General features: G+C 44.6%; 1 protein-coding gene across 2 annotated transcripts in view; it reads left to right on the top strand.

The window, feature by feature from the left end:
* Positions 1–27,981, top strand: part of LOC114647426 (prestalk protein-like) — an 87,874-nt gene that overhangs the window by 6,387 nt on the left and 53,506 nt on the right. For both annotated transcript variants that reach the window (XM_051922413.1, XM_051922412.1), the window contains exons 6-20: positions 3,936–4,043; positions 6,055–6,189; positions 6,654–6,773; positions 8,656–8,796; positions 9,037–9,144; positions 11,026–11,127; positions 11,810–11,944; positions 12,899–13,045; positions 14,087–14,194; positions 16,646–16,786; positions 18,441–18,563; positions 21,106–21,246; positions 21,529–21,636; positions 21,756–21,890; positions 22,793–22,909. In XM_051922413.1, the coding sequence (XP_051778373.1) occupies positions 3,936–4,043; positions 6,055–6,189; positions 6,654–6,773; positions 8,656–8,796; positions 9,037–9,144; positions 11,026–11,127; positions 11,810–11,944; positions 12,899–13,045; positions 14,087–14,194; positions 16,646–16,786; positions 18,441–18,563; positions 21,106–21,246; positions 21,529–21,636; positions 21,756–21,890; positions 22,793–22,909 (1,869 nt within the window). The remainder of the gene's footprint in view (positions 1–3,935; positions 4,044–6,054; positions 6,190–6,653; positions 6,774–8,655; positions 8,797–9,036; positions 9,145–11,025; positions 11,128–11,809; positions 11,945–12,898; positions 13,046–14,086; positions 14,195–16,645; positions 16,787–18,440; positions 18,564–21,105; positions 21,247–21,528; positions 21,637–21,755; positions 21,891–22,792; positions 22,910–27,981) is intronic.

Below are 27,981 nucleotides of genomic sequence, written 5' to 3'. Positions count from 1 at the left end.
AGCCACATTAAGAAACTTTCTTACTTTCACCTCCATCTCATATCCCACGTTCACTCATTCCTCTACTTTTCTAATGCTGAGTATCTTGTCCTGCTTTGATCACATCCTGAATCGACTGCTGTAACTCCCTACTGGTCCGATTGATTCCAAACTCTGCAGCAAGAGTCCTGACATGGACCAGCAACAGCAAGCACATCACACCTTCACCTTCACTGGCTCCCTGTGCGTTACAGGATTGAATATAAATTTGCCTACAAAGCTTTAAATGGCCGCACACCAAACTACATGAGTGACCTTCTCCATCGCTCTGCTCCTGTTCGTCCTCTGAGCTCCTCAGATTCTGGCTGTATTGTCGTGTCCCTCACTAACCCGCACTCTATGGGTGACAGCAGGGCCTTCAGCTGTATGGCGCCCGAACTTTGCAGTGACCTCCCAAAACTAAATTACATCAGCGGACTCCATTCATTCTTTTAAAAAACAACTGTAGTACTAGGGTGTTGTACCATGTTAGCCATTATGAATGTAGAGAAAAGCCAAGCAAAATGACACCTTTTATTGGCTAACTAAAAAGATTACAATAGATAGATAGATAGATAGATAGATAGATAGATAGATAGATAGATAGATAGATAGATAGATAGATAGATAGATAGATAGATAGATAGATAGATAGATAGATACTTTATTAATCCCAATGGGAAATTCACATTCTTCAGCAGCAGCATACAGATACAATAAATAATATTAAATTAAAGAATGATAATAATACAGGTGAAAAAAACAGACAATAACTATGTATAATGTTAAATATTAACGTTTACCCCCCCTGGTGGAATTAAAGAGTCGCATAGTTTGGGGGAGGAACAATCTCCTCAATCTGTCTGTGGAGCAGGACAGTGACAGCAGTCTGTCGCTGAAGCTGCTCTTCTGTCTGGAGATGACATTATTTAGTGGATGCAGTGGATTCTCCATAATTGATAGGAGCCTGCTGAGCGCCCTTCGCTCTGCCACAGATGTTAAACTGTCCAGCTCCATGCCAACAATAGAGCCTGCCTTCCTCACCAGTTTGTCCAGGCGTGAGGCGTCTTTCCTCTTAATGCTGCCTCCCCAGCACACCACTGCGTAGAAGAGGGCACTCGCCACAACTGTTTGATAGAACATCTGCAGCATCTTATTGCAGATGTTGAAGGAAGCCAGCCTTCTAAGGAAGTATAACCGGCTTTGTCCTTTCTTGCACAGCGCATCAGTATTGGCAGTCCAGTCTAATTTATCATCCAGCTTCACTCCCAGATATTTATAGGTCTGCACCATCTGCACACAGTCACCTTTGATGATCACTGGGTCTATGAGGGGTCTGGGCCTCCTAAAATCCACCACCAGCTCCTTGGTTTTGCTGGTGTTCAGGTGTAGGTGGTTTGAGTCGCACCATTTAACAAAGTCATTGATTAGGTCCCTATACTCCTCCTCCAGCCCATTCCTGATACAGCCCACGATAGCAGTGTCATCAGCGAACTTTTGCACATGGCAGGACTCTGAGTTGTATTGGAAGTCCGATGTATATAGGCTGAACAGGACCGGAGAAAGTACAGTCCCCTGTGGCGCTCCTGTGTTGCTGACCACAATGTCAGACATGCAGTTCCCAAGACGCACATACTGAGGTCTGTCTTTAAGATAGTCCACGATCCATGCCACTAGGTATGAATCTAATCCCATCTCTGTCAGCTTGTCCCTAAGGAGCAGAGGTTGGATTGTGTTGAAGGCGCTAGAGAAGTCTAGAAACATAATTCTTACAGCACCACTGCCTCTGTCCAAGTGAGAGAGGGATCGGTGTAGCATATAGATGATGGCATCTTCCGCTCCCACCTTCTCCTGATATGCAAACTGCAGAGGGTCAAGGGCGTGTTGAACCTGTGGCCTAAGGTGGTGAAGCAGCAGCCTCTCCATGGTCTTCATCACATGTGATGTCAGAGCAACAGGCCAAAAGTCATTCAGCTCACTAGGACGTGATACCTTTGGGACTGGGGTGATACAAGATGTTTTCCAAAGCCTCGGGACTCTCCCCTGTTCCAGGCTCAGGTTGAGATGCGCTGTAGAGGACCCCCCAGCTCCGATGCACAGACCTTCAGCAGTCGTGGCGATACTCCATCTGGACCCGCTGCTTTGCTGGCACGAAGTCTCCTCAGCTCTCTGCTCACTTGCGCTGCTGTAATTGTGGGTGGGGATGTCTCTCCTATGCTGGTATCAGCAGAAGGATGTGTAGAGAGTGCAGTACTCCGAGGTGAGAGTGTAATGTAATGATTGATTACATCTCGCCTGAAGAAGGGGCCTGAGTTGCCTCAAAAGCTTGCATATTGAAATCTTTTTAGTTAGCCAATAAAAGGTGTCAAAAAACAACTGGAAACTCAGGAAGGCTTTTAACTTAATCTGACATTCTGCCCTTCTTTCAGATGACCTCTCTGTCCAGATGCTCAATGGTTATTTGTGTGTGTGCGTGTGTGTGTGTGATATCACAAATGATGTTATTTGCTAGGCTTTTCTTTTAGGATTGAATTTAGTATTTTATTTAGTAGTTTATTATCTTTTATTCTATTTATTGCTGTGTATATAATTTATTTATCGATTCTAGTGTTCCATGCAGAGAATATTTGTATCCAATGTTACTTATGCCCTGCTGTTCTTTCTGAGACTCTGTGAAGTGCCTTGAGGACGGGAAAGGCGCTATATACATAAAATGTACTATTATTTTTATTAGTATTATTATTATTAGTGCATCAGCCTAGGATAAGTGAATGGTAGAGATGAAGCCCAGCTAAATGGAGTGGCGTAATTATTGAACAAAAGAGAAATGTACAAAGAGGGAACAGCTGTATTGTTGTAGAAGTCGTGTTGTGTCTCCAAAATCTGCACTTCACTTAAATCCATTTCATGGTTACCAGCACATCTACACCGCATGGCGCCAAATAAAGGGGTTTAGTAATCCATTTCTGGGACCCTGAATCATGAATTGGCGTTACCTTCATCATCAAGCCCCCCCATCCAAATGGTCACCTTTAGTGTTTCCTTCCCCAAAATGGTCTTAACTTCTGCCTTGGCCATCCATCTGCTAATGAACCACCCCATTTCATGACCTGCTTTCATTTCTGCCATTTCTCCGTGCTGAAGTAAGTCAGTACTCAAATGTGGCACTTGGTGCCACTGCCCACCTGCCAATTTGTGTTGCCTGCCTAAGGTAAAGTCATCTCTGATGGAGGATCGCAAGAATCATCGGGTAGAGGGGGCCTTTCATCGGATTGGCTGGCCCAGCTGTGGAATGGCCAATAGGGAGAGGCAGCTTGACGGCCGAGGTCACCAGGGCTTTCCTATTATGGGATATCAGCTCCTGTTAAATTCTGCTCTGTACTTGTAATATTTTTATTTTACTATTGTATTGTATTGAGGATGACTTGTGTTCTGTTCTGTATTGTGTTGTATTGACACCCGCTGCACCCCCAGCCTACCTGGAAAGGGGTCTCTCTTTGAACTGCCTTTCCTAAAGTGTCTTCCGTTTTGTTCCCTACTAGGGTCTTTTTGGGATTTTTTCCTTGTCTTCTTAGAGAGTCAAGGCTGGGGGGCTGTCAAGAGGCAGGGCCTGTTAAAGCCCATTGTGGCACTTCTTGTGTGATTTTGGGCTATATAAAAATAAATTGTATTGTATTCCTGTTTTAACCCAATTCACACCAGGGCTTCCTTTTCATGATGTGAACAGGCCATGCGATTCTGGAATGACTGCTCCCTGGCACTGCCTGACGTGCCCACTAGGTGGAGGTAGTGACGCTTTACAAATGCAGGGCTGGCCTGTTCTGCTGGAGGCTCCGGGGCCTCATTCTCATTCCCACTGCATTTATTCTTATTTATTAATGTATTCACTTATTTGTTCTTGCTTTCTGTAATTGCAGTTAATGTTTCCACTGATCCAAATGGCTTGGTGTGCTGCACCGGAAGTGACGCCAGCTGCCTGAACACGGTGAACTGCACAGGCCCCCAAGACTCCTGCTTCAGCTTGGGTACGCCAAACTCTTCATCAACTTAAAACGTTTCAACCAGCCGCTTGTTTCTCATTTGCCGCTGTTATTGTCAGTTTTTGTATGGTGGCTAATTCAAACATGCCATAGTCATGATCATATGTGTTATAATTTGATTGTTGTGGCCACTTTTGTAGCGGGTTCAAGAAAGGATTTTTATTTATTGTAAATTTTGTCAGCGTGTTTTCTGTTTTACACAGGTCACGGTGCTAGTTTGCTTACTGGCGCCCAATGCTGTCACATGACCTGAAGTGACGTAGTGTTTGACATCACTGGGGAATAAAATGACATATTCAGGCATTATGATGCCCCAGGTGCCTGCAGCCTTGGCATCTTCCTGAACCTAGGACATCCAAAGACAGGAACCGAGGATGGACTGGTGCCAATTACTGAGTGCAGTTTAGTTCTAATCAAAAGTGCAACAAGTGCACCCGTTCCTCTCGCTCCACACGGGGCGTCCCTGACCGCCTTTCCTCCTTTCCTCTGCACGCTGCTCAACCTTCTCTTTATCTTCTCAATGATCTTCCAGTTTCCCTTCGCTCTCGCTGTCTCAGTCTCAGACCCGTTTTCTGCCCGGTGAGCACAGGCACACCAGGTAACCCGCGTAACCCGCTGAGCCAAGATGAGGGACAGCTGCTTGTTGTGCACATTTAGCACAGTCGCTCATTACGTTCTCCAAGGCTGCACGACTTACCTACACTCACAAAGTCCGAGCTGCCTGACTGATTTTATTAAAACCCAGGACCACCACTGACCCCTAATGCATTGCACCACAGGCATCCCTCAGTGGGCTGAAGAACAATCTAAAAAGTGTGTTAAGTGGAAGACGTTCAGTTCAGAAAGGCTCTTTGTAGGTTTCGGTTGTCTTTTGGTTTTGACTGCTATTTTTGCGTCTTGCCTTGAATTTGGACATTTTCTGTTTTTTTGTTCTCTTGATCCTTCCTTCATCTCCTGGGCTCTTTAAGTCCTCATAATAACTCTCAGTCACCAGTATTCCAGTAACAGTGCAATATTCAGAACTGAAGGTTAATCCATCAGAAAAAGAAGCAAAAGTCCCGAAACTGCTCTTTGTGTGCACAGCTTCATTTCTCTTTTAACAGGCTGTGTTCGAGATTTCCTCTGATCCAGGACACCATTGGGTCAGTGATGGTGGACCTTCAGCCCTCTGTATTCTTAAACATCCTTCTGGGTGGACTCCTAAGTCCATCCTGACCACTGTTCACTGCTCATTCAGTATTTGTGAAGATGTTGGTAATTTTGTTCTCTGGCGCCGAGTACCAGTCATATGTGAGCCTCTCTCAGGCGATGCTGCATTTTGCTCGGATTACTGCTTGAGAGGAGGTGAACGTTGATGTGACTTTTCTTTTAAGCTTAGAACCTCTTTATTTTAAATTATTAATAGCAACACACAGACTTTGGCTCCCCCCAAGATCAAGGTTCAAGCCCCAGTAGGTTGACGCGCTGTGTTTACTGGACACTCTTGTCTTCTTCCTATTGTGTAACTGTCTTCCATTGTTTGCTTCATGCTCAGCAAAGGTCACTGCTCTACTTTAACTCTCTGTCATGCCACCTTCTGGATCAGTCTACCTGTACAGCCTGTGTAAGAAAGACACCAACCCCGAAAACTTTGTGGGGGTTCCCATCATCCAAATATTGTGCTTCACCAGCCGCAATCTCATCATAAGCTTTCGATTAGCACCAAGATTACAGTTGTAGCTGCAGTGGTCCACGAGTAACCATGAGGCCTTAGTATTTTATATTTATATATATATATATAGAGAGAGAGAGACTTAGTTTTCCCAATAACTGACCTAAGGGTCTTTTTGTGAACTCTGCAAATGTGTGAAAGAAGACCTCTGTGGTGTTTGTGGCAGATGGCAAATCAACAATCAGCTCACCAAAGGAGAATCGTTCACACTTGTGCTGTGCTGACTTTGTGCCACTTTTTAAGGACTACGTCCTCTGAACTCAGTGTTTGTGTCTCCTCTTTCAGATGACTTGTTAGGAGGGACGTCATACAGAGGATGTGCTTCGCAAAGCATCTGTGACAATCAGTATAGCGCCTCTCTTCTGCCCGTCTCCACATCACAGATCAGCTGCTGTCAGGGCAGTCTGTGCAACAAACCCAGTAAGTGATCAGGGGGCTGTAAAAGAAACTGTCAAGATTATCAAGAATTTGTATTCATCCATGGCCTAACTGTGTTTAAAGATCCCAACAACCACAAATGCAATGTCAAGGCTGTCACAAAGTTAGATCTGATTCAGGGCTGAGGGGGGCAGAAGTCTATCCTGGCACATACTTACAGTACACTCCCAGTTAGCCTGGCACACTCCTGTTTGGGATAAGATGGGAAAGCCACAGTACCAGAGGTATGTGGATTCCACTCAGACAGGAACGGGTAGGGGACTGGAAGCAGGACCTTGAGTGGTGTTGGCCAGAAAATGAACCCCATATGTCCTGTGCTGCCATTTGTCTCACTGAGCCTTCAGTCGAGGAGTCCCTCAAAATGGCAGCCACCTGGTTGTGTTTCACCCAGTGTAGTCAGCGTTGAGATGTTTTCACGTTCTTTCTGTGTCTTCTTCCATTTTTAGACGTTACACTGACCTGCAACAGCTGCTCATCCAACTCCTGGAGCTCCTGTGTCAGCCGGCCCGTTTCCTGCAGTCCTCAGTACCCTGTGTGTGGGACCTACTTGGAGTCGTTTCCTTTTAGTGAGTGAGCTCCTTGTATCTGTTGCACTTTTATTAATCTTCTTGTTAATCATCTTGTTTCCTTTGCATTTATTGGATTTACTCAAACTGTTTAACCAAATATGGAAATGACCTCAGTAGGCGCCAATACTGTTGTCACTGGCGAGAAATCTGTTGAGTGTGCGTTGATCCTGCCTGTGCTGGGATTGGCTCCAGCAGACCCCCGTGACCCTATAGTTAGGATATAGCGGGTTGGATAATGGATGGATGGATGATCCTGCCTCTCTCGCCATCGTTACATGTCCACCAGCAGTGAGATGCCAACTCCAATCAGGCAGCACCTCCTTAAACAAGCTGAGCTAAAGAGAAAACTTCCTCATCCAGTCACCCACAAGGCTTCTGACCGTGCAAGTCACCTGCTTGTGATTTGTCTTATGTTCCAGCTCCCCCTAGAGGAGCACATAAGCACTGCACGCACCCATAATGTGTCAGCCTCTGACCGACATCAATGCACCTCCTTCTTTATTAAAGAGACCCCCAAACTACAAACAGATTATCAAAAGTCCTTCCTTGGCTCAGGGCAGACTCCCTGCATGGCTGCTAACCCAGAATGCCTGGTGAGTTTGTCTGGTGGTAACAACTGGGATCAACAGACAGGAAATAACAGTGCTGTGATTGAGGCTAAAAAGCTCAAAATAGGCCTTGAATGCTTCAAAAGAGACCTACGGCCTACACAATCCAAAATGGTCGAAAACCAAAAAGCTTAAAATACGAAAAGGGTAAACCAGAACCTCAGGCTGAAATAAACATCAATTTATTTAATGAAAAAAAGTTCAGGTACATCAAAAAACAATAGAACTAAATACAAAACAACAGCATCCAGATTGTAGAACAAAAACAAAATCTGACAATACAATAATCAAAATCCAGACTGAGCACAAAACTGGTAAAAAACAACATATTTTACTAAAGATGCAGGGAGGTGTTAAGTTAGGCGCACTAGCATGGAGTATCTCATGATGGTTACGGGGAAAAAAGATGAAGCCAAAATAGAAGTCAATCAAAACCCCCAGCCAAAGCCAAAATGAGACCAAAAATCGCAATCCAAAACTAAGCAGAAACTCAAAGCAGAAAACACAAATGAAAAGGACGTTTGAGGGAGGATGTCATTATCCTTGAAGGGTGTAGAAAGTCATCCTTTTAACCCGTCATGTTCTAAAAACTCAGGTCGCGATCCTAACAATTGTAGACACCAAACAGCGGTGCATGTAAATAACCAAAATGTCACGAAAACAAAATTAAAGTCTGCTTAATTTAAAAAACTGATTGCAGAATCAGATTCCAGGGCTAGTAAAACCCCCAAAAGAAGTGTAAGAACATACAGTTGGGGAAAAATAAAAAGACGCAGGAATTTTGTGACATACAAGACTACTAACAGGAGACACAAAAAAAGGGCCGGATAACAAAAGCAAGGAGCCGGCTACGTTCTAAATTGGGGTCCCAATGGCCGCCAGAAGCACCAGAGACCACCTACTCGTGGTCTCAACATTTTAAGACAAAAATAAAAGATGAAAACAAGAAAAGAAGATGACTAAAAACATGAGAAAGAAACCAGAAAACTTAATGAACAGTGAATGATACAAATAAAGGAGATCTTGAACCATCATTAGCAGGATGAACAAATTGAAAAAAGGATCCGCAATGACATCCCAGCAAAACCTATCAATAAGGAAGAAATGGAGGTCCATGGGCAAGGCTTGGCCAGGCAAGTCTGAGTGGCGTCTGCTGCCCCCAAGCCTCCCGTTTTCAGTTTCAGTGCTTTAGTTTCCTGTCGTATCTCGATGTCACAAGAAGTCATGGATGAACTGTTCTGTTCACATGCCATCCTTCTTCTCTTCTACAGATGGGAATGCGATGAATGTTTTCCACAGGCAGTGTTCATCGATCGACCAGTGCAACATGACCATATCATACGACGTCGGCTATGGCAGTTCTGTCTTTATCTCGCAGTGCTGCTCCAGCAACTTGTGCAACACTGAAAACAGTAAGATGGGCCGTTTTGTTTTATTAACCTTCATTATGTTAGTGCAGTTTCCAAAATGCTAAGGAGTACTTCACAGTTGATTAGTGATGTGACAGGAAGGCTCTGATCGGTCCAGGCAAGGACAAGTCCAGCAAGACTCCTTTGCACCTGTGATTCAGAGTCAGCAATGTTTCATTTTTCTTTCATTGATTTGTGTTTTTTCTCCTTTTTTCCTACCATTTCCTCTGCCACACAACAAAGTCACCCTATTGAGTGACCTGAATGGCCTGAGCTGCTGCACTGGAAACAATGGGAGCTGCCAGAGCATTATGAACTGCATTGGAACACTAGACCACTGCTTCACCTACAGTAGGCAACATTCTCATCATGTTACCTTGCGCCGCTGTCAGGCTGGATATTTATCCTGCAGGGGGCGCACACTCCTTTAATTTATTCAGGAAAAACACCATTTTTGATCTCCAGCAAGCATGGAGATGAAGGGAGCCCTGAGGACAATAAAGAACGTCCTTAGCGTGTTACTTTTAATGCTGCCTTATGCTTTGAAGGCCCAGGGAACAACATCACATCATCTGGCAGGCACCTGACGCTGATGCCAGGCCTTGTGCTGGCAGGATGACTGAGGGCAGCGAGTGCCGGATATCGTGCCGCTCATTCCTCCCAAACGTCCTGCTGGGTGCTTTCAATCTGCAACAAAGACTCCATGTCGCCTTCATCTCCCTTGCAGGCTTGTTGTTTCTTTGATAAAAACCACCTTGTAGCTGAAGGACGTTTGTGTCCTGATGCTGCCTTTGATTCCTGTTATTTATTTATCCTCTGACAATTTTGTTAATTATTACTTAAATATTTTGACATCTGGGTGGCACGGTGGTGGAGTGGGTAGCACTGCTGCCTCGCAGTAAGGAGACCCTTCTGAGTTCGCTTCCTGGGTCCTCCCTGCATGGAGTTTGCATGTTCTCCCCGTGTCTCCCACAGTCCAAAGACATGCAGGTTAGGTGCATCAGCGATCCTAAATTGTCCTTGGTGTCTGCTTGGTGTGTGTGCCCTGCGGTGGGCTGGCGCCCTGCCCAGGGTTTGTTCCTGCCTTGTGCCCTGTGCTGGCTGGGATGGGCTCCAGCAGACCCCTTTGTTGGGATATAGCGGGTTGGAGACTGACTGACTGACTATATCTGCTCATTATTGGTTATCTTATGAAGTATTTTTGCCATTTTCCCACTATTTGGTGTTATTTCTCATGGCAACAGCCACATTATTTTCAGGTTGTTGTGCCAGTGGCGACTACGTCATTGTCACAGTGCGATGTGTGACGTTATCCCATGTTGCCTATTTAAGATGTCTGTTGTGATTGGCGGTTCACATGGAACTCAGAATGAAGCTCTGTTCAAAACGTTAGGCCGCAGGGCTTAGAGATGCAGCCTAGACGCTAAAACAGCCGGGTCACAACCTCAAGCTTCACAGCTTGCACAGGATCAGACTGAAAACAAAAATGACAATCAAGAGGAACTGTAAAAGCCCTGATAGGTTTTTGAATTTGTTTAATTAGGTGTTAACGTTCAGAAGGGCGGTTGTAGTTGTGACTCTCCTGTTTTGGAGATCTTACAAGACACGTGCATTCAGCCTGTGCGGGGCCCTGTGACTTGGGCTCCAGCTCAGCGCCGCGTCTTTGTGTGCTCTTTACAGGAGGCCACGTCTCATTAATTGGGTTTCAGAGATTTAAAGGCAGCTAAACAGAAGCGGGTGACATGCTCAGGTTGTCCATGGCATTATAGAAGCTTTGGGGTTGTGCAGACAAGGAGGCAAGCTGATCACAACAGAATGACGTCACCATCGATTGGACACAGAGCTTGGTGCTCACACATTACAAGTGCTTATTTCTTTATTTCTTTAATACTAATAAAATCGCTGCCAAATGTCCATATTGAATTGAAGCCTTTCGTAAAGGACTCTGCCCGTAATGTAAAGACAATTTAGAATAAGTGCTGACATGACATGACATCACCTTCTCAGATTCACTTAATTCCAGTTCAGGATCGTTGGTGCAGGTGGAGGGGTGGAGCCTCACCTGGCAATGCTGAGTCCAGAAGGGGCATCAGGCCATCCCAGGGCCCACTCACATGGTGTCACTCAGAATCTTTGTTCATCTGGCGACCTCAGTAAAGGTTCAGAGGTCTATGTTTGGCTTTCTTCATGCCACCTGCCTAAGTCTAATGATGTTTTTCCTTTCATTCTCAGAAACCGGATATTCTGTCATAAGTGGCTGTGCCTCACAAAGCTTCTGTGACACTTTACAAAATGGAACTTCTTGCTGTCAAGGAAGTCTCTGCAATCAGCCAAGTAAGTCACTGCGGTGTGCGCCGAGGTTTCACATCCTCCAAAGCATTTCAACAATTTTTATGAGAACAGCAAACCTCACCAATCCTGTTCATCTCATCACCTTTGTGTGACTTTCATTTAGTCAGGTCCTTCAGTGAGGTTCTCGCTTTACTTCGTCTTCCCAGACTTCTGTCACGATGGGCCACCCAATCATTGTCAACTATAGCAGCTCTTTTGCATGCGCTGTAAGTGGAGTTTTTAGGTAGAGATGGTCATCCTCTATGTCCCTCTGTTGCCATCGGGTCTATCTGTTGGTGGCCATGAGGTAACATGCCAGGTCATTCTAAGGAAAAGTCAACTGAGAGTTGCCAACTCAGCCCAAAATTCCTTAGAATTCAGGATCAAATTTGTTTGTGTGAATCAAAGGGGAGAACATGCGAACTCTGGAAGGCGACCAGATTTGAGAGCTCTGACACAGCAGTCACATGATCAGTTACAGTGCCATTTTAAGAGCATCTCAGCTGGGGGTGTTGGCTTGATGGGCACAACTGGCGATGGTGCCGTGTGGATCTCTAAGACATGATGATCACACAAGAGTAGATTTGGGCCAGGGGTTGATTTTAACTGAGACAGAAGAGAGGATGCTGCAGGCGACTGAAACACGTTGTGAGTGCATCTGCTGATCCACCTTCATCATTTCCAGATCAGACGTCTTCGCTGAGCTGCTATGAATGTTTGACCACAAACTCGTGGAGCTCCTGTGATGGCCTACAGCCACCGTCTTCATGCCCTTTGGCTTCGATGCAGTGTGGAGCTGCAGCCGTTCAAACTGTTCAGGGTAAGTAGGAGAAGGATGGCCACGAGTGGCAGTCACCCCTCGGGTTTAACGCTTTTCGTTTAATTTAAGATTTTTTTGTACTTTTGAAATTTGTTCTGAAGTTTTTCTTTGCTATTATTTCAGCATTCCATTATTTAATTATTTGCTTTTTTTCTTTTGGGTTGCTTTTTTGGCTAATTGCTGATGCCACCATTTGTCCCTTTTCATTGACAGCAATGGGCCACCAAGATCCCCAGATGTTAGATGATCTTCCAGAGAGAATTTAAGATAGTGGAGCACACATTTAATTTTTGATTCAAAACCTTTGAGGTGTTTCCAGAGGTTTCAAATATGTTAAGGACCTTTGACTTAATGTGTGGGGCTTTGTCACCACGTCCTTTCCGTTTGACCTCCTGGTTCATCAACTTCGGCACAAGTGTTTTGACTTTGGTTTTCGTTTTATTATCTCCTAATCCTTTAAAGGTGTCTTTTTGACTTCCATTTTTCCTGTTATCAACTGAGCATCAGGTTTAATGAAGGAGATGGCGTCTGTCTCATCTTATTAACAGAGGACAACCTCTCATGGGTCAGCCATTAGACACTCATGGTCACTTTATTTGAGCGATTGACCCCGGTCTGAGAATCTCCGTCTTCTGGAGGTGTTCAGCTATTTTTGACAGAATTCGATCTTCTTAAATTAGCCATCAGTGATGTGGTATCCGCTTGAATAATCAATGATGTGGACTGGAATATAAAAACATCAAGAATGTGAGCTATCATAATCAGGAGTAATTAGAGCTCAGTGGTCTGTCTCTGAGTATTGTGAAGCCACATTGAGGACGTTAACAAAGTTCAGTCTATGGCTCCGTTGTGTTGGTTTAGCCGGAGCCATAGCACGTTTCTTGTCTTTGTTGACATCACTTTTTGCTGTTCCTCTCCTTGCTCCTAGTTATCAGAGTCAGTTTTGTTTTACAGGTTCCTTCAACCAGACTCAGCACATTCGGTCCTGCATGGATCCAGCCAACTGTAATATCTTGATGTCCGTGAGCACCGGAGAATTCAGTGCTGTCTCAAATTCAGTTTGCTGCTCCTCAGACCTCTGCAACAACCAGACAATCGAAGGTACGGCCGCCCTGAGGGAATCTTTAGCTTGTTTGTATGAGGCCAGTGCTACTGTCTAGTGAGCTCTCGAGCCTCATCATCGTCTGCAGTTGGACTTGGGCTCATCGTCATTTTGGGAATGCTAACATCAGGTCTGGACCATTTTAGGGGTACTGCACACCATCAGGAGAAATCTTAGGCTGAGCACATCTGAGCGCCCACCGACTCAGGCTGCTGTGGAGTGTTGTCAAACTCAGCTGTTGTTATAATTGATATTCATGACTTATGTTTCTTTTTTAGGCTTTCTGGTGTTTCTAATTCAAGGAATTTAAATTGGATATTTGCTTTCTGGCAGAATTCTTCTTCCAAAAGTTGTTAATTTTTTATGTTATTTTTCAGTGTCATTTTGTTTGGTCTTGGGCACCACCGGTTTGGGACTTTTTGCATGGTCCATTCCCATAGCAGCATATTCCATAAACTGCCAGGAATACACTCCCAAGTCACCCGAGATTTGACTGTATGTGATTTATTCGGTGATTACCAGGACTAGAAACTAGCATTAGATGAGAGAACTTTGATTTTGGGTTATTGGTCTTGGTGACAGTGACAGATTTTGACTTTCCAGTTATGACCTCGTCTCATTATTAAGTGCGTCTTACCTCCAGTCCTTCATCATACAGTTCTTACTGACTCATTTTTTTCAGTTAGTTTTGATTATAAAATATTCAGAGAACTTTAACGGTGAGTTAGAATGAAGGTGATGCGTTTCTTCAGCCTGAGGTCCCTGAGCTACGCCACTGGCTATGCACCTTGAACCCATTAAGTCAGTGAGACACTGGTGGTGACTTCTGTGCCACCATCACCAGATAGAAGGATATATAATATAAACATAACATTTTCTGTCATTTAATATCCAGACTGTCTCTTCACAGCCAACGCTATTAAAGTGTCGATGTTGACAACACCAACAAGGATGAGGGGGTTTGAAATGGGACTGTGACAATCCATGAATTACTGTCAGTCTAAATGGGCATCCTGTTGCCTTCTGCTCATGTCTTTCAGCAGTAAATCAGACGTCTACAAATGGCCTGCAGTGTTACGGGGGAACAAACAACACCCAGAATGTCCTGTTGTGCCAGGGCATCGAGGACCACTGCTTCACTGTGGGAGGTGAGTGAGGGACCAGGGCAGCTGAGTTATAATCTTTGGTATTGTCGTAATCTGTGAAAGTAGCGATGATCACAGACTCAGTGGGCCGACTAATGAACTGATCTTGTCTGGACAAGTGGTCAGTGTAGAGGGGCTAACATGATGTGGACACATCGTGAATCAGGAAAATAACATTGGAGAACTTGGCAGGGGACAACGTCAGTCAGCACTCGATGAGATCTGTGTTTGACTTTCATAACACAGACATTTCAGTATGGTAGATGGCAGAGAAAGGCGCTATATAACCGAAAGATACAGTACATCCGGAAAGTATTCCCAGCGCTTCATCACTTTTTCCACATTTTGTTATGTTACAGCCTTATTCCAAAATGGATTAAATTCATTTTTTTCCTCAGAATTCTACACACAATACCCCATAATGACAACGTGAAAAAAGTTTACTTGAGGTTTTTGCAAATTTATTAAAAATAAAAAAACTGAGAAATCCCATGTCCATAAGTATTCACAGCCTTTACTCAATACTTTGTCGATGCCCCTTTGGCAGCAATTCCAGCCTCAAGTCTTTTTGAATATGATGCCACAAGCTTGGCACACCTATCCTTGGCCAGTTTCGCCCATTCCTCTTTGCAGCACCTCTCAAGCTCCATCAGGTTGGATGGGAAGCGTCGGTGCACAGCCATTTTAAGATCTCTCCAGAGATGTTCAATCAGATTCAAGTCTGGGCTCTGGCTGGGCCACTCAAGGACATTCACAGAGTTGTCCTGAAGCCACTCCTTTGATTTCTTAGATAGATAGATAGATAGATAGATAGATAGATAGATAGATAGATAGATAGATAGATAGATAGATAGATAGATAGATAGATAGATAGATAGATAGATAGATAGATAGATAGATAGATAGATAGATAGATAGATAGATAGATAGATAGATAGATACTTTATTAATCCCAGGGGGAAATTCACATCTTGGCTGTGCGCTTAGGGTCGTTGTCCTGCTGAAAGATGAACCGTCGCCCCAGTCTGAGGTCAAGAGCGCTCTGGAGCAGGTTTTCATCCAGGATGTCTCTGTACATTGCTGCAGTCATCTTTCCCTTTATCCTGACTAGTCTCCCAGTCCCCACAGCATGATGCTTCCACCACCATGCTTCACTGTAGGGATGGTATTGGCCTGGTGATGAGCGGTGCCTGGTCTCCTCCAAACGTGACGCCTGGCATTCACACCAAAGAGTTCAATCTTTGTCTCATCAGACCAGAGAATTTTCTTTCTCATGGTCTGAGAGTCCTTCAGGTGCCTTTTGGCAAACTCCAGGTGGGCTGCCATGTGCCTGTTACTAAGGAATGGCTTCCGTCTGGCCACTCTACCATACAGGCCTGATTGGTGGATTGCTACAGAGATGGTTGTCCTTCTGGAAGGTTCTCCTCTCTCCACTGAGGACCTCTGGAGCTCTGACAGAGTGATCACTGGATTCTTGGTCACCTCCCTGACTAAGGCCCTTCTCCCCCTGATCGCTCAGTTTAGATGGCCGGCTAGCTCTAGGAAGAGTCCCTGGAGGTTTCGAACTTCTTCCACTTACGGATGATGGAGGCCACTGTGCTCATTGGGACCTTCAAAGCAGCAGAAATTTTTCTGTAACCTTCCCCAGATTTGTGCCTCGAGACAATCCTGTCTCGGAGGTCTACAGACAATTCCTTTGACTTCATGCTTGGTTTGTGCTCTGACATGAAGTGTCAACTGTGGGACTTTCTATAGACAAGTGTGTGCCTTTCCAAATCATGTCCAGTCAACTGAATTGACCACAGGTGGACTCCAATGAAGCTGCAGAAACATCTCAAGGATGATCAGGGGAAACAGGATGCACCTGAGATCAATTTTGAGCTTCATGGCAAAGGCTGTGAATACTTATGGACATGTGCTTTCTCGATTTTTTTATTTTTAATAAATTTGCAAAAATCCCAAGTAAACTTTTTTTACTTTGTCATTATGGGGTGTTGTGTGTAGAATTCTGAGGAAAAAAACGAATTTAATCCATTTTGGAATAAGGCTGTAACATAACAAAATGTGGAAACAGTGATGAAGCGCTGGGAATACTTTCTGGATGTACTTTACATTGGTAGGATATGTGATATATAACAGACTGACAAGGATATAGGAAAGACCCCATATAAAAGACAGAAGTGGAATTATAGACATAACGTGATGTCAATAAGAAAGTCTTCACATGGGTGGTTGTACAAAAGGCAGACTTCTCCAGATTGTGGCCACTTTGACCGTCCCCTTCCTGCATAAAATGAAACATTAAATCACAACAATGCTAGAAAGAAACTAAAAGAGGACCATTATAATGAAATATTTATAGCTTCAAAAAGAATAAAGGAGAAGAAGTCACAACAAAAAGACCAAGGTGGACCATTTCTTATGCATTTTGTTTTTCTGATTTTTCACTTTTAGTTCAAGGCCTTGGCGTGGTCCGTGGCTGTGCCTCCAGCAGTGCCTGTTTCAACATGAACACAGTTGCGGCCTACTTGGGCATCGCCACAACCTCAGATGCCAGTTGCTGCCAAGGAGCCTTCTGCAACAGTGCCACCTACAGTAAGATGTCACTCTTGGAGTTTCTACAATCATGTGATGTTTTACGCAGTGATTCGTTTTATAAGGTCCCACGTTAGTTAGCTCTGCTGCCTCTCTTTTCCAGAGCGGTGGGTTCAAGTGCTGTGCCAGGTTGCTGTTTGCTTTGAGTCTGTGTGTTCTCCCAGTGTCTCTGGTGGTTTTTCCTCCCAAGCGCAGACAGTCATATCAGGTTACCTGGGCCTCATTTTAGGCCTGCATAGGCCAAAGTCTGCCTTTTCAGTTTTGGGGTCAGGCTACCTGAAGTAAGGCTTTCTCTAGGCAGGCTATTGAATATCCTGGCCTGTTCTGTGGGTGGTTTTGGAAGTCTTGCACAACATGTCACCTCTCTCTGACTCCCCAATTAAGAAGAATGGATTAAGTCCGGGACCTCAGTCCTCATTGCCCTGGTGCCTGCAGGTTTATTCATGCCCACCTTGATGGATCCACATTCAGGATATGATGTTTGTTCACTACTCATTTGTAGGTCTAAGTTTAATGTTTTATTCACTCGGTAACAAATCTTTAACAGACTGAACTATTCAGTTGAGAGTGCACACTGACATACGTCAACATGGATAGCATTTCAGTAAACGTGTACAATAAACATCAAGTTTCTGCCAGTCTCATGTTTTAACATGTTGATTAATGGGCCACAGATCTGATGTTTGGCACGTCTGTCGGTTTTTGTGGGATTGACTGACTAGATAATGTGGACGTGGAGAATATGACTTGATTCTGTCTATTTTTTTGTTATCCGCTAAAGTTTACTTTAACCCTCTAAGCCCATCCTTGAAAGATCCCTCTAAGGTCCTCCATGAGAAGAAGATTCACGCGTAACGTTCTGCTGACATAGTGTTGTGATATGTGAAATTCTTAGTTACGCGTCCTTCTAACATGCAAGTGTTATTATTGGAGGTTTTCTTAATCTTTTGGAGCTGTCCTGTATGAATTTTTACAACGACTATGTCTATTTAAGGGTGTTAAAACCAAAGAACTTCTGCAAATTACATTAGTTTCTGTTGTCAAGAGAAATTGAAGAAACTGTTAATATTTACCTGTGTGCTGTGATGCCATCTTTGTTTGCTATTAGCACCGCCATTTTAAAGCACAGACATATGTCCCAGAATCCTTCAGGATGTGCAACTCCTGTTAGATCATCAGGGAAAGGGGATAAAGGTCACCCCTGAAGTCTCATTGCTATCCAACACTGACAACAGAAACCACTGGTTAACGTGCAGGTTCAAATTCTAATTGGAGTCTTCCTGGTTGAAGAGCAATGTCTTCTGTTTCATGTTCCTGAGCTCTGGGTAGCAATTTGATTTTTGATGACAGATATGGTTGACTTTTGGTTTGATAAATACGTTCACCTCCTTATTCTTATCAATCAAAAAATACCTTGTCTCCCTTTGAGCCAATATAGCAAGATGGTGCCAAGAAAAATTTGAACAGAATTTAACATGAATGCCATGCTTCCTTGGGATGTCCCTGGCAGACACGACTGCTTGCTCCAATTACTGCGGCATTTTCAGTGACTTTCTAAAATGGTGGATGTGCATAGAAGTCCACATTATTAATGATGTTGTCTTAGAAAGATATTACAGTCTCCATACTGCTCTTGTTTTATTTTTACTCCTAGATTTTAATTTAAGATGTTATGACTGCCAGTTCTCGACTTCCTGGGAATCCTGTGGAACCAACATTAAATCGTGCAGCTCTGTCAATGCCACTTGTGCGACGATTCTTAATGTTTACACATCAGGTAAGCAGTAGAAGAAGGAATATGTATGGGGGTCTCTATGTTAGTTAGACAAGGGGATGCTGTGGCCTGTAGGGGGTGCCACTGAACCCCCAGACACAACTGCACCACAACAGTGCCAGTTCAGCTAAAGTGCTCTTAATGTTAAGAAAGCCTTCACGGAGGATTCTTTTATTCAAAATGCAGCGCAGCTTTTCCTCTTCCTTTTTCTTCTTTTCTCCACATCCAGTCCTACCAGGTGAGTTTTGTCCTTCCTTCACACCCGTCACTACCCCCACTGTTTTAACTCCAGACCCAGTAGTACTGCTGTCCCCCTTCTACCAGTAGAACCTGGTAGGACTGGCCCATGGTACCACAAATCCCATGCTTCCCTGCGGGGCATCCATATTGGGGCTCACCAGACGGGATGCTGCCACCCAGTGTAGGGGGGATGCTCAGCCCATAGTAGGCAGTTCGGTGACCATGCTGACCTTCTCAGTTCCCAGTCCATCCTGAGGGCCACTCAGTAGCTGTTAGGATGCCTCTCCTGATGTAGCCGCTGTGACATCCCTTCACCTCCGGGTCAGGGCATTGAACTGTGATATTATCGCTCCCTGCCTGGCCTTTCATCATCAGGGCCTCCTGGCAAGGTAACAGAGCAGCGTCCATACCGCCTGGCACGCTGGTTCATCCCTCACACTGGTTCTGATTCGCTTAAGATTGTGATGATCTGAAAGGCTGCAGCTTCCTTGCCTTGTCACTCTGAAGATGTTTAATTGCACCTCAACAGCCGTACTTTCATAAGGTCGTTCTCCGGCATTCTTCTGATGACTCGGGATATAAAATGGATCGATGCCCCCTGTAACTCTGGTGTTAGAGAGCAAAGACAAAACGTATTATATACAATTTGGGCATAGCGTGCATCTTGTGTGTGAGATGTAAGACACAGACAAACACAGGGAAATGGCTGGGACACCGTAAGGGTTAACTATGTGGAATCGTAACTTAACAATAAGAGCCATTTGTTTAAAAAATAAATAAGTTAATGCGCAGCTCAATCTCCATGGGCGTGCGAGCTCATGCAGCTGTGGGAGGTTGGTGAGGTTAATGAGGCGAGATGCACCTCCACATGTTGGTGCCGTCTTTCTCAATTGCTTCATCTTCTTTCTGCGCCCACCGAGGAATATAAAGAAGAGCTGGTATGAGAAAAAGAAAAAATGAAAGGAAGAAGAACAGAGAGCTTGGGGGGGGGGGGGGGGGAGCAGTCAGGAAGACGGGAGAGTGCCGGGGTGTGTGAGCGAAAGATAGGAAGCAGGTCGCCGTGAGGAGGAGAGACCTGAGGGGAGCGTGTGGCCAACTGTCAGGTACTGCTGAAGTGAATCACTCTGGCTGAGATGTTGGGAGCCGGAGTGATGCAGTGCTGGATGGCACGACTTGCCACATAAGTCCAGGAAGGCAGCGGGAGTTGGTACAGCTCAGGTGGAGAGCCCTATTGGAGCCATGGGATCTCAGCCTGGGTTCAGATTTGGGAGCTCTGCAGGGAACAGAGGAGATGAGGAGGTGATGGGTAGCTATGGCGTCAAGGAGAGGAATGAACAAGGTCAGATGATAGTGGATTTTGTGAAAAGGATGGACATGGCTGTGGTGAATACGTATTTTAAGAAGAGGGAGGAGCACAGGGTGACGTACTGTACAAGAGTGGAGGAAGATGCACACAGGATGGTTATGTCTTATGCAGGAGGGTCAATCTGAAGGAGACTGGAGACTGGAAAGTGTAGTTAAGCAGCACAGGATGGTGGTCTGTAGGGTGACGCTGGATATCAAGGAAGGTCGGCTGCTCCTGTTGCTTTGATACCTCAGCTGGGTAAGACGGGGAGACGTCCAATTGTAAAGGGAAGCTCTGGGCATTTGATTTTTAAGAACAGGTTCCTGCCTGTGAGATTTTAACATTGTTTTAAGTGAGTATTTATTTGTTTGTTTTTAACCTCCACTCTTGCACAGTTTTAATGATTATTTATTTATTGAATCATGAAGTACTGCATTGCTTTTGGACACTTGATTTTATTTTTCCTTGATGGATTGTTTTAATGAAAGCACAAATCACTTTTGCACCTACCCCTTGCTTTGAGCGAGTGCCCTCGTTTGTCTGGCTCATCCCTCGGGTACGTTATCGGCGGGAGCGGATTCAAGAGGCTCCCTAGAACAACTGGAAGTGTGGAGCTAACCCGCACCGTCACAAGCTAATCCTGTTTAATGGGAAGAAGAACAAAATAAAGCGGGCAGATACAAAAGAAATGATGAGCACGTAGGTGCTCACAAGGCAAGTACTCTTTAAGAGAAGAGTCTCTGCTGGTGTGCTGATCTGACGTTGCTTTTCCTTACATCTCATCGGGAACAGAAGGTCGCGGGTGTGACTGTGGAGGCTGCTCTGTCCTGAGGGTAAAAGAGGAGAAGGTGTAGCTGACTGCGCCCTCTCGCACTCAGGAGTGGTATTGCCTGTTTTATGGAAGTTGCCTTCTGCTCGCACAAGCCTAACAATTTATATTTGTATTTTGTCCCTTCACAGATTTTGCCATTTTTAGTGTGTTCAAAAGGTCCTGTGAGACTCCAGACAGATGTAACATAAGTGAATCGACTAATTACGGCCGTGGGAGTAATGTGTGGACTACGCAGTGCTGCACCACCGACCTTTGCAACGCTGGAGCAGGTCAGCCTGAAACTACTGAATCAACAGATTTGCTCTTCCATTTTAGGATCATGCAGTGTGTAGTGGCCTTTAATTTTAAAACCAGAAATGTGAAATTCTCACCGGGCCTGCACATTATCTGGGCCACTGCAGTTTTTGCTTCACCACCACCATTGAGCTTCTGGTGGATTATGAATGCTGACCTAAAAGTGATCATCAGGAATTCGCACTGGAAGTCAAAGAAATGAACTGGTGCAGGATTTTGACCTCCATGTCTTTAATCGTTGATATTTGTTTTTCTAGTAAACACATCTAGCATACCAAATGGACTCACCTGCTGTGCGTCGACCGACGGCTCCTGTCAGACAACAGTGGCGTGCACAGGAATTGAAGACCACTGCTTCTCATCAGGTTGTTGGCCATTTGTCACATTTTCATGGCTCGACTTCTCACTGCTGCTGTGTTTCAGCTCTAGTTCTTCCTGCTCTTCTTTTTCTATTCCTTACTTTGCTCTCGTGTTTGTCGTTCAGTTTTAGGAACCAATATCTACATGGGATGCACTTCACAAAGCATCTGCAGCAATCCAGCAAATTCCTTAACCATCCAGCAATTCACGTTTATTTCTGGAATCACCTGCTGTCAAGGCAACTATTGCAATAATCAAAGTAAGCATCCGACATGCTGTCATTTGACAAAGGTGTCACTGTCCGAGGTGGTCCTGTCAACGTTTCACTTTGTGGGGATCTTCAAATCACCCTGTGGCCTTTCATGTACAACCAGACTACTGTTTATCACAAAATGGGGTAGAATAGAGTGGAGTGAGAGGGCCGACATTGTTAAATTATTACTTATGAAAAGTGTATATCGCCCCCTGTGGCCTCATCCTTATACACTGGTACTTAAAAGATCTCATCTGTCCATGTCTGTTACTGTACAGGTAGAAAAGACCCAGTTATGGTGGAGGACAGTGGCACACCCACCAAGATCCATGCACAAACCCACACAAGTCCCAGTGTGTGCCAGTGTTAGCAAATCATGAACTATTAAATGGCAGATGGCAACCCAGAAGGAGTTAGTAAGATGGCACTAGAAACAGACAGAAGGATCTTTGGGATGGTGAGATAGCCAGTAAAACACTAAATGCTGACAGGTGGCAGCAAATCTCTGCCACACTGTGTGGAGAATACCTTCTGGCCTAGGACAGTGGACAGGCTCTCCTAAATGCTGGAATGGGCACCGGCCTCTTTAAAAGTGTGTGCCCCCAGAGTGGGGCATAAGGCCTGTGTCATTAATAAGAGTATCTGGTAATGCTGTAGTACCAGACTGTGACACAGGCAGTCTATAAACCAGCAGTCAATTTGGTACAAATGTGTAGATTTTAGTTGCCCATCCTATCCCAGTGGGCAGAGGTGGGTGTTCATAGACAAATAAAGAATGTCACATCTACTATGGAAGGCACCCTACCAGATGGACCTATTAAACAATATTGAGACCAAGCCTTTGTAAAATATTTGCAGATTCTTTCCTTGTGCAGTTTTTGACAATTGTGTTTTTTTCTTTCCTTAAGACCCCTTAATCTGTAACCAGTGTAATTCCACATCATGGGAAACATGTGGAAATGATACAATTGTGTGTGCCCTGGATCAGCAGTACTGCCTCTCGGCTCTCAATTTGGTGGAATCTGGTGAGTATTACTTATGTGTGCCTATGGGATGGCCAGCGCTTCAGAGTGCTTGTGAAATGTTTTTATGTGCAGAACCTGTCATCTGTTTTAGTGACATCTTGACTAAAATCTTAGTACTCAATGATAACCCATCATATTAATTCATTACCCAGGCAAACTGAAAACTGGGCAGATAAAATGAAAACTTCGATGGCCTATGGCCACATTGTCTACGAGTACACTTCTGATTTTGTACCGTCACTGTGAAGTACTTGGCAGGGCCTTTAGCCTGGCAGGTGCTCTGGTGTCTGCAGACTTGTTGGTGCCACTTAGGCCTTTGGCTGGCGCTTTGCAGAATGACTCCAGTGTTTCATCTGCAGGTGTAAGGTTACAATATGCCAAGATCATATACTTGCCCCTCCAAAACAACCTTTAAAGGATGGTCCAAAGAGCTCATTTTGCCATCTTCACCATCCCCTGCAGAGCAACCTGCGACCCTGGACTGAGCAGGTGCCAAACCAGGATGTTATGCTACTAGAGACTATGGACTCCACTGTGCTCCTGTGTATAGTGACCAGGAATGAAACAAGATCCTGTCCAAGTGGACCTGGAGATGGAAATATTTATAGAAAATTCCAAAAGAACAGTTGAGAGAATCAGAGTGACACGTGGATCAAAAACCAGAAAAGTCAAAAGAACCAGTTACCAAAAATCAAAATGCTACCCTGAAATCTTAATTCTTAAGTACACTAAGCACAGTATTCACAGAAATTTGGATAGGAACAATCACACACAGCCATCCTAAGTAGGTTTTACTGCAATGTTACATTTGACACAGAATCAGATCATGCACTTGGCAGCCACCCATTGTTAAAAATGATATGGCGGCAGCAACATTCAGGAGATGGAAACTGAAGTTATGGAAAATGAGATAATTAATAGCCAACTAAATGTTAATAAGGTTTTAAATTAAGATCTTAACAGCGATCACACTGACATCAAAACAGCATGAAAGTTGGTAAGAACTCAAGTGCAGGGACCATTGAGCCTTCTCGATGACAGTGAGGTGTATGTTGTGTCGTGTCTGAGGCTGGACCTTGGTGGTTTCATGTGTAAAAATTAAGATTCTTTCTCATCAACTTATCATATACTCCAGCCACAGGGAAGGCACAGACCAGCATGTTTTTTCCTGCCAGTACTAAGCTCGGAAAAATGGGGAGGGTTACAATAGGAAGGGCATCTGGTGTAAAATTTTGCCAGATCAACATGTGGACAACAATACAAATTTTCATACCGGATCAGTCGAGGCCCAAGTTAACAATGGTGGCCACCAGTATCAACAGCGTGCAGGGGGAGATTGGGGTACTGTTGGCCAAAGAAGAAGAAGAAGCGGGGGAGACGGAGGAGGAAGGTAAAGAGAGTGGAACTGAGGATAGGAACTTTGAATGTTGGCAGTATGACTGGTAAGGGGAGAGAGTTAGCAGACATGATGGAGAGGAGGAAGGTTGATATATTGTGTGTGCAAGAGACTAAATGGAAAGGGAGAAAGGCCAGGTGGATCAGAGGGGGATTCAAAGTGTTCTATCATAGTGTGGATTGGAGAAGAAATGGAGTAGAGGTTATCGTGAAGGAACAGTACGTCAAGAGTGTTTGTGAGGTGAAAAGAGTGTCAGACAGAGTGATGATTATGAAGCTGAAAATTGGAGGTGTGATGATGAATGTTGTTAGCGCATATGCACCGCAAGATGAGTGTGCGATGGATGAGAAAGAAGATTTCTGGAGTGAGTTGGATGAAGTGATGGGCAGAAAGTGGTGATTGGACGGGATTTTAATGGACATGTTGGTGAAGAGAACAGAGGAGACGAGGAGGTGATGGGTAGGTATGTTGTCAAGGAGAGGAATGAAAAAGGTCAGATGATTTTGGATTTTGCAAAAAGGATGGACATGGCTGTGGTGAATACGTATTTTAAGAAGAGGGAGGAACATAGGGTGACGTACAAGAGTGGAGGAAGATGCACACAGGTAGATGACATCCTATTCAGAAGAGTCAATCTGAAGGAGATTAAAGACTGCAAAGTGGTGGCAGGGGAAAATGTAGTTAAACAGCATAGGATGGTGGTCTGTAGGATGACGTTGGAGATCAAGAAGAGGAAGAGAGTGAGGGCAGAGCCAAGGATCAAATGGTGGAAGGTGAAAAAGAACACTACAAGGTTGAGTTTAGGGAGGAGGTGAGACAGGCATTGAGTGGCAGTGAAGAGTCACCAGACAGCTGGGCAACTACAGCAGAAGTAATAAGGGTGACAGCAAGAAAGGTGACTGTGGACATCTGGAAAGAGGAAGGAGGAAAAGGAAACCTGGTGGTGGAATGAGGAAATACAGGAGACTATACAGAGGAAGAGGATGGCAAAGAAGAAGTGGTATTTTCAGAGAGATCCTGAAAATAGACAGGAGTACAAGGAGATAAGGCGCAGGTGAAGAGAGAGGTGGTGAAGGCTAAAGCAAAGGCGTATGATGGGTTGTATGAGAGGTTGGACACTAAGGAGGGAGAAAAGGACCAGTGGGCTACAGAGAGGGGCCGAGCTGGGAAAGATGAGCAGCAGGTTGGGGTGGTAAAGGATAAAGATGGAAATGTACTCACAAGCGAGGAGAGTGTGTTGAGCAGATGGAAAGAGGACTTTGAGAGGCTGATGAATGAAGAGAATGAGAGAGAGAGAGAGAGAGAGAGAGAGATGATTGGATGATGTGGAGATAGTGAATCAGGAAGTGCAATGGATTAGCAAGGAGGAAGTCAGGACAACGATGAAGAGGATGAAGAATGGAAAGGCTGTTGGTCCAAATGACGTACCTGTGGAAGCATGGAGGTGTTTAGGAGAGATGGTAGTGGAGTTTTTAAGCAGATTGTTTAATGGAATCTTGGAAAGTGAGAGGATACCTGAGGAGTGGAGATGAAGTGTACTGGGACCAATTATTAAGAATAAGGAGGATGTACAGGACTGTAGTAACTACAGGGGATAAAATTGATGAGCCACAGCATGAAGTTAAGGGAAAGAGTAGTGGAAGCTCAGTTAAGAAGTGAGGTGATGATTAGAGAGAAGCAGGATGGTTTCATGCCATGAAAGAAAAAGAAAGAACGAGCACCACAGATGTGATGTTTGCTCTGAGGGTGTTGATGGAGAAGTAGAGAGAAGGCCAGAAGGAGTTGCATTGCGTCTTTGTAGACCTGAGAAAGCACATGACAGGGGCCTCGAGAGGAGCTGTGGTATTGAATGAGGAAGTCAGAAGTGGCAGAGAAGTATGTTAGAGTTGTACAGGATATGTATGAGAGAAGTGTTACCGTGGTAAGGTCTGCGGTAGGAGTGATGGAGATGGGATTACATCAGGAATTGGCTCTGAGCCCTTTCTTATTTGAAATGGTGATGGACAGGTTGACAGATGAGATTAGATAAGAGACCCCGTGGACTATGATGTTTGCTGATGACATTGTGATCTGTAGTGATAGTAGGGAGCTGGTTGAGGAGACCCTGGAGAGGTGGAGATATGGCATAAAGGCCAGTAGGACCACCAAGACAGAATACATGTGTGTGAATGAGAAGGAGCTCAGTGGAATGGTGAGGATGAGGGAGTAGAGTTGGAGAAGGTGGATGAGTTGAAATACTTGGGATCAACAGTACAGAATGACTGAAAGTGTGATAGAGAGGTGAAGAAGCGAGTGTGAACAGGGTGGAATGGGTGGAGAAGAGTGTCAGGAGTGATTTGTGACAGACGGGTATCAGCAAGAGTGACAGGGAAGGTCTACAGGACGGTAGTGAAGCCAGCTATATTATATGGGTTGGAGACGGTGGCACAGGAGACAGAGCTGGAGGTGGCAGAGTTAAAGATGCTAAGATTGGCATTGGGTGTGACGAGGATGGACAGGATTAGAAATGAGGACATTAGAGGGTCAGCTCAGGTGGGACGGTTGGGAGACAAAGTCAGAGAGGCGAGATGGCGTTGGTTTGGACATGTGCAGAGGAGAGATGAGGGGTATATTGGGAGAAGGATGCTAAGGATAGAGCTGCCAGGTAAGAGGAAAAGAAGAAGGCCTAAGAGAAGGTTTATGGATGTGGTGAGAGAGGACATGCAGGTGATGGGTGTAACAGAACAAGATACAGAGGACAGAAAGATATGGAAGAAGATGATCTGCTTTGGTGACCCCTAATGGGAGCAGGCGAAAGAAGAAGAAGAAGAAGACGATATGTTAATGTGATGGCCTTCATTAAGAGGACAAAGTGGCAGTTGGGTGGTCACTCTGGCCTTTCCCTGGCTATTCTTGTTCTTTATGAAATCACTAGCAAAATACCCGCGCTTCGCAGCGGAGAAGTAGTGTGTTAAAGAGGTTATAAAAAAGAAAAGGAAACATTTTAAAAATAACGTAACATGATTGTCAATGTAATTGTGTTGTCATTGTTATGAGTGTTGCTGTCTTTTATCTATACTAATAAAAGGCAAAGCCCTCACTGACTCACTGACTGACTGACTGACTGACTGACTCACTCATCACTAATTCTCCAACTTCCCGTGTAGGTAGAAGTCTGAAATTTGGCAGGCTCATTCCTTACAGCTTACTTACAAAAGTTAGGCAGGTTTTATTTCGAAATTCTACGCGTAATGGTCATAACTGGAACCTGTTTGACTGACTCACTCATCACTAATTCTCCAACTTCCCATGTAGGTAGAATTCTGAAATTTGGCAGGCTCATTCCTTACAGCTTACTTACAAAAGTTAGGCAGGTTTCATTTCGAAATTCTACGTGTAATGGTCATAACTGGAACCTGTTTTTTGTCCATATACTCTAATGAAGGAGGCGGAGTCACGTATCGCGTCATCACGTATTACGCCTCCTACGTAATCACATGAACTGAAAACGAGGAAGAGATTTACAGCACAAGTCAAACGCGGGAACAAAGGTAAATGACGTTAATTGTTGACTGTCTTTTAATACTGTGTACTTGTTGAGTGTCTTTTAATACTGTGTAAGCATACATATTAACACATGTGCAATTAAACGTGTGCATTTACGGGGTGATTTCTCAGGCTTAAAAGCTCGCCTTTT

Source organism: Erpetoichthys calabaricus, chromosome 2 (genome assembly GCF_900747795.2).
Source record: "Erpetoichthys calabaricus chromosome 2, fErpCal1.3, whole genome shotgun sequence".
NCBI lineage: Eukaryota > Metazoa > Chordata > Cladistia > Polypteriformes > Polypteridae > Erpetoichthys > Erpetoichthys calabaricus.
This window is presented reverse-complemented; position numbering and strand designations above follow the sequence as displayed.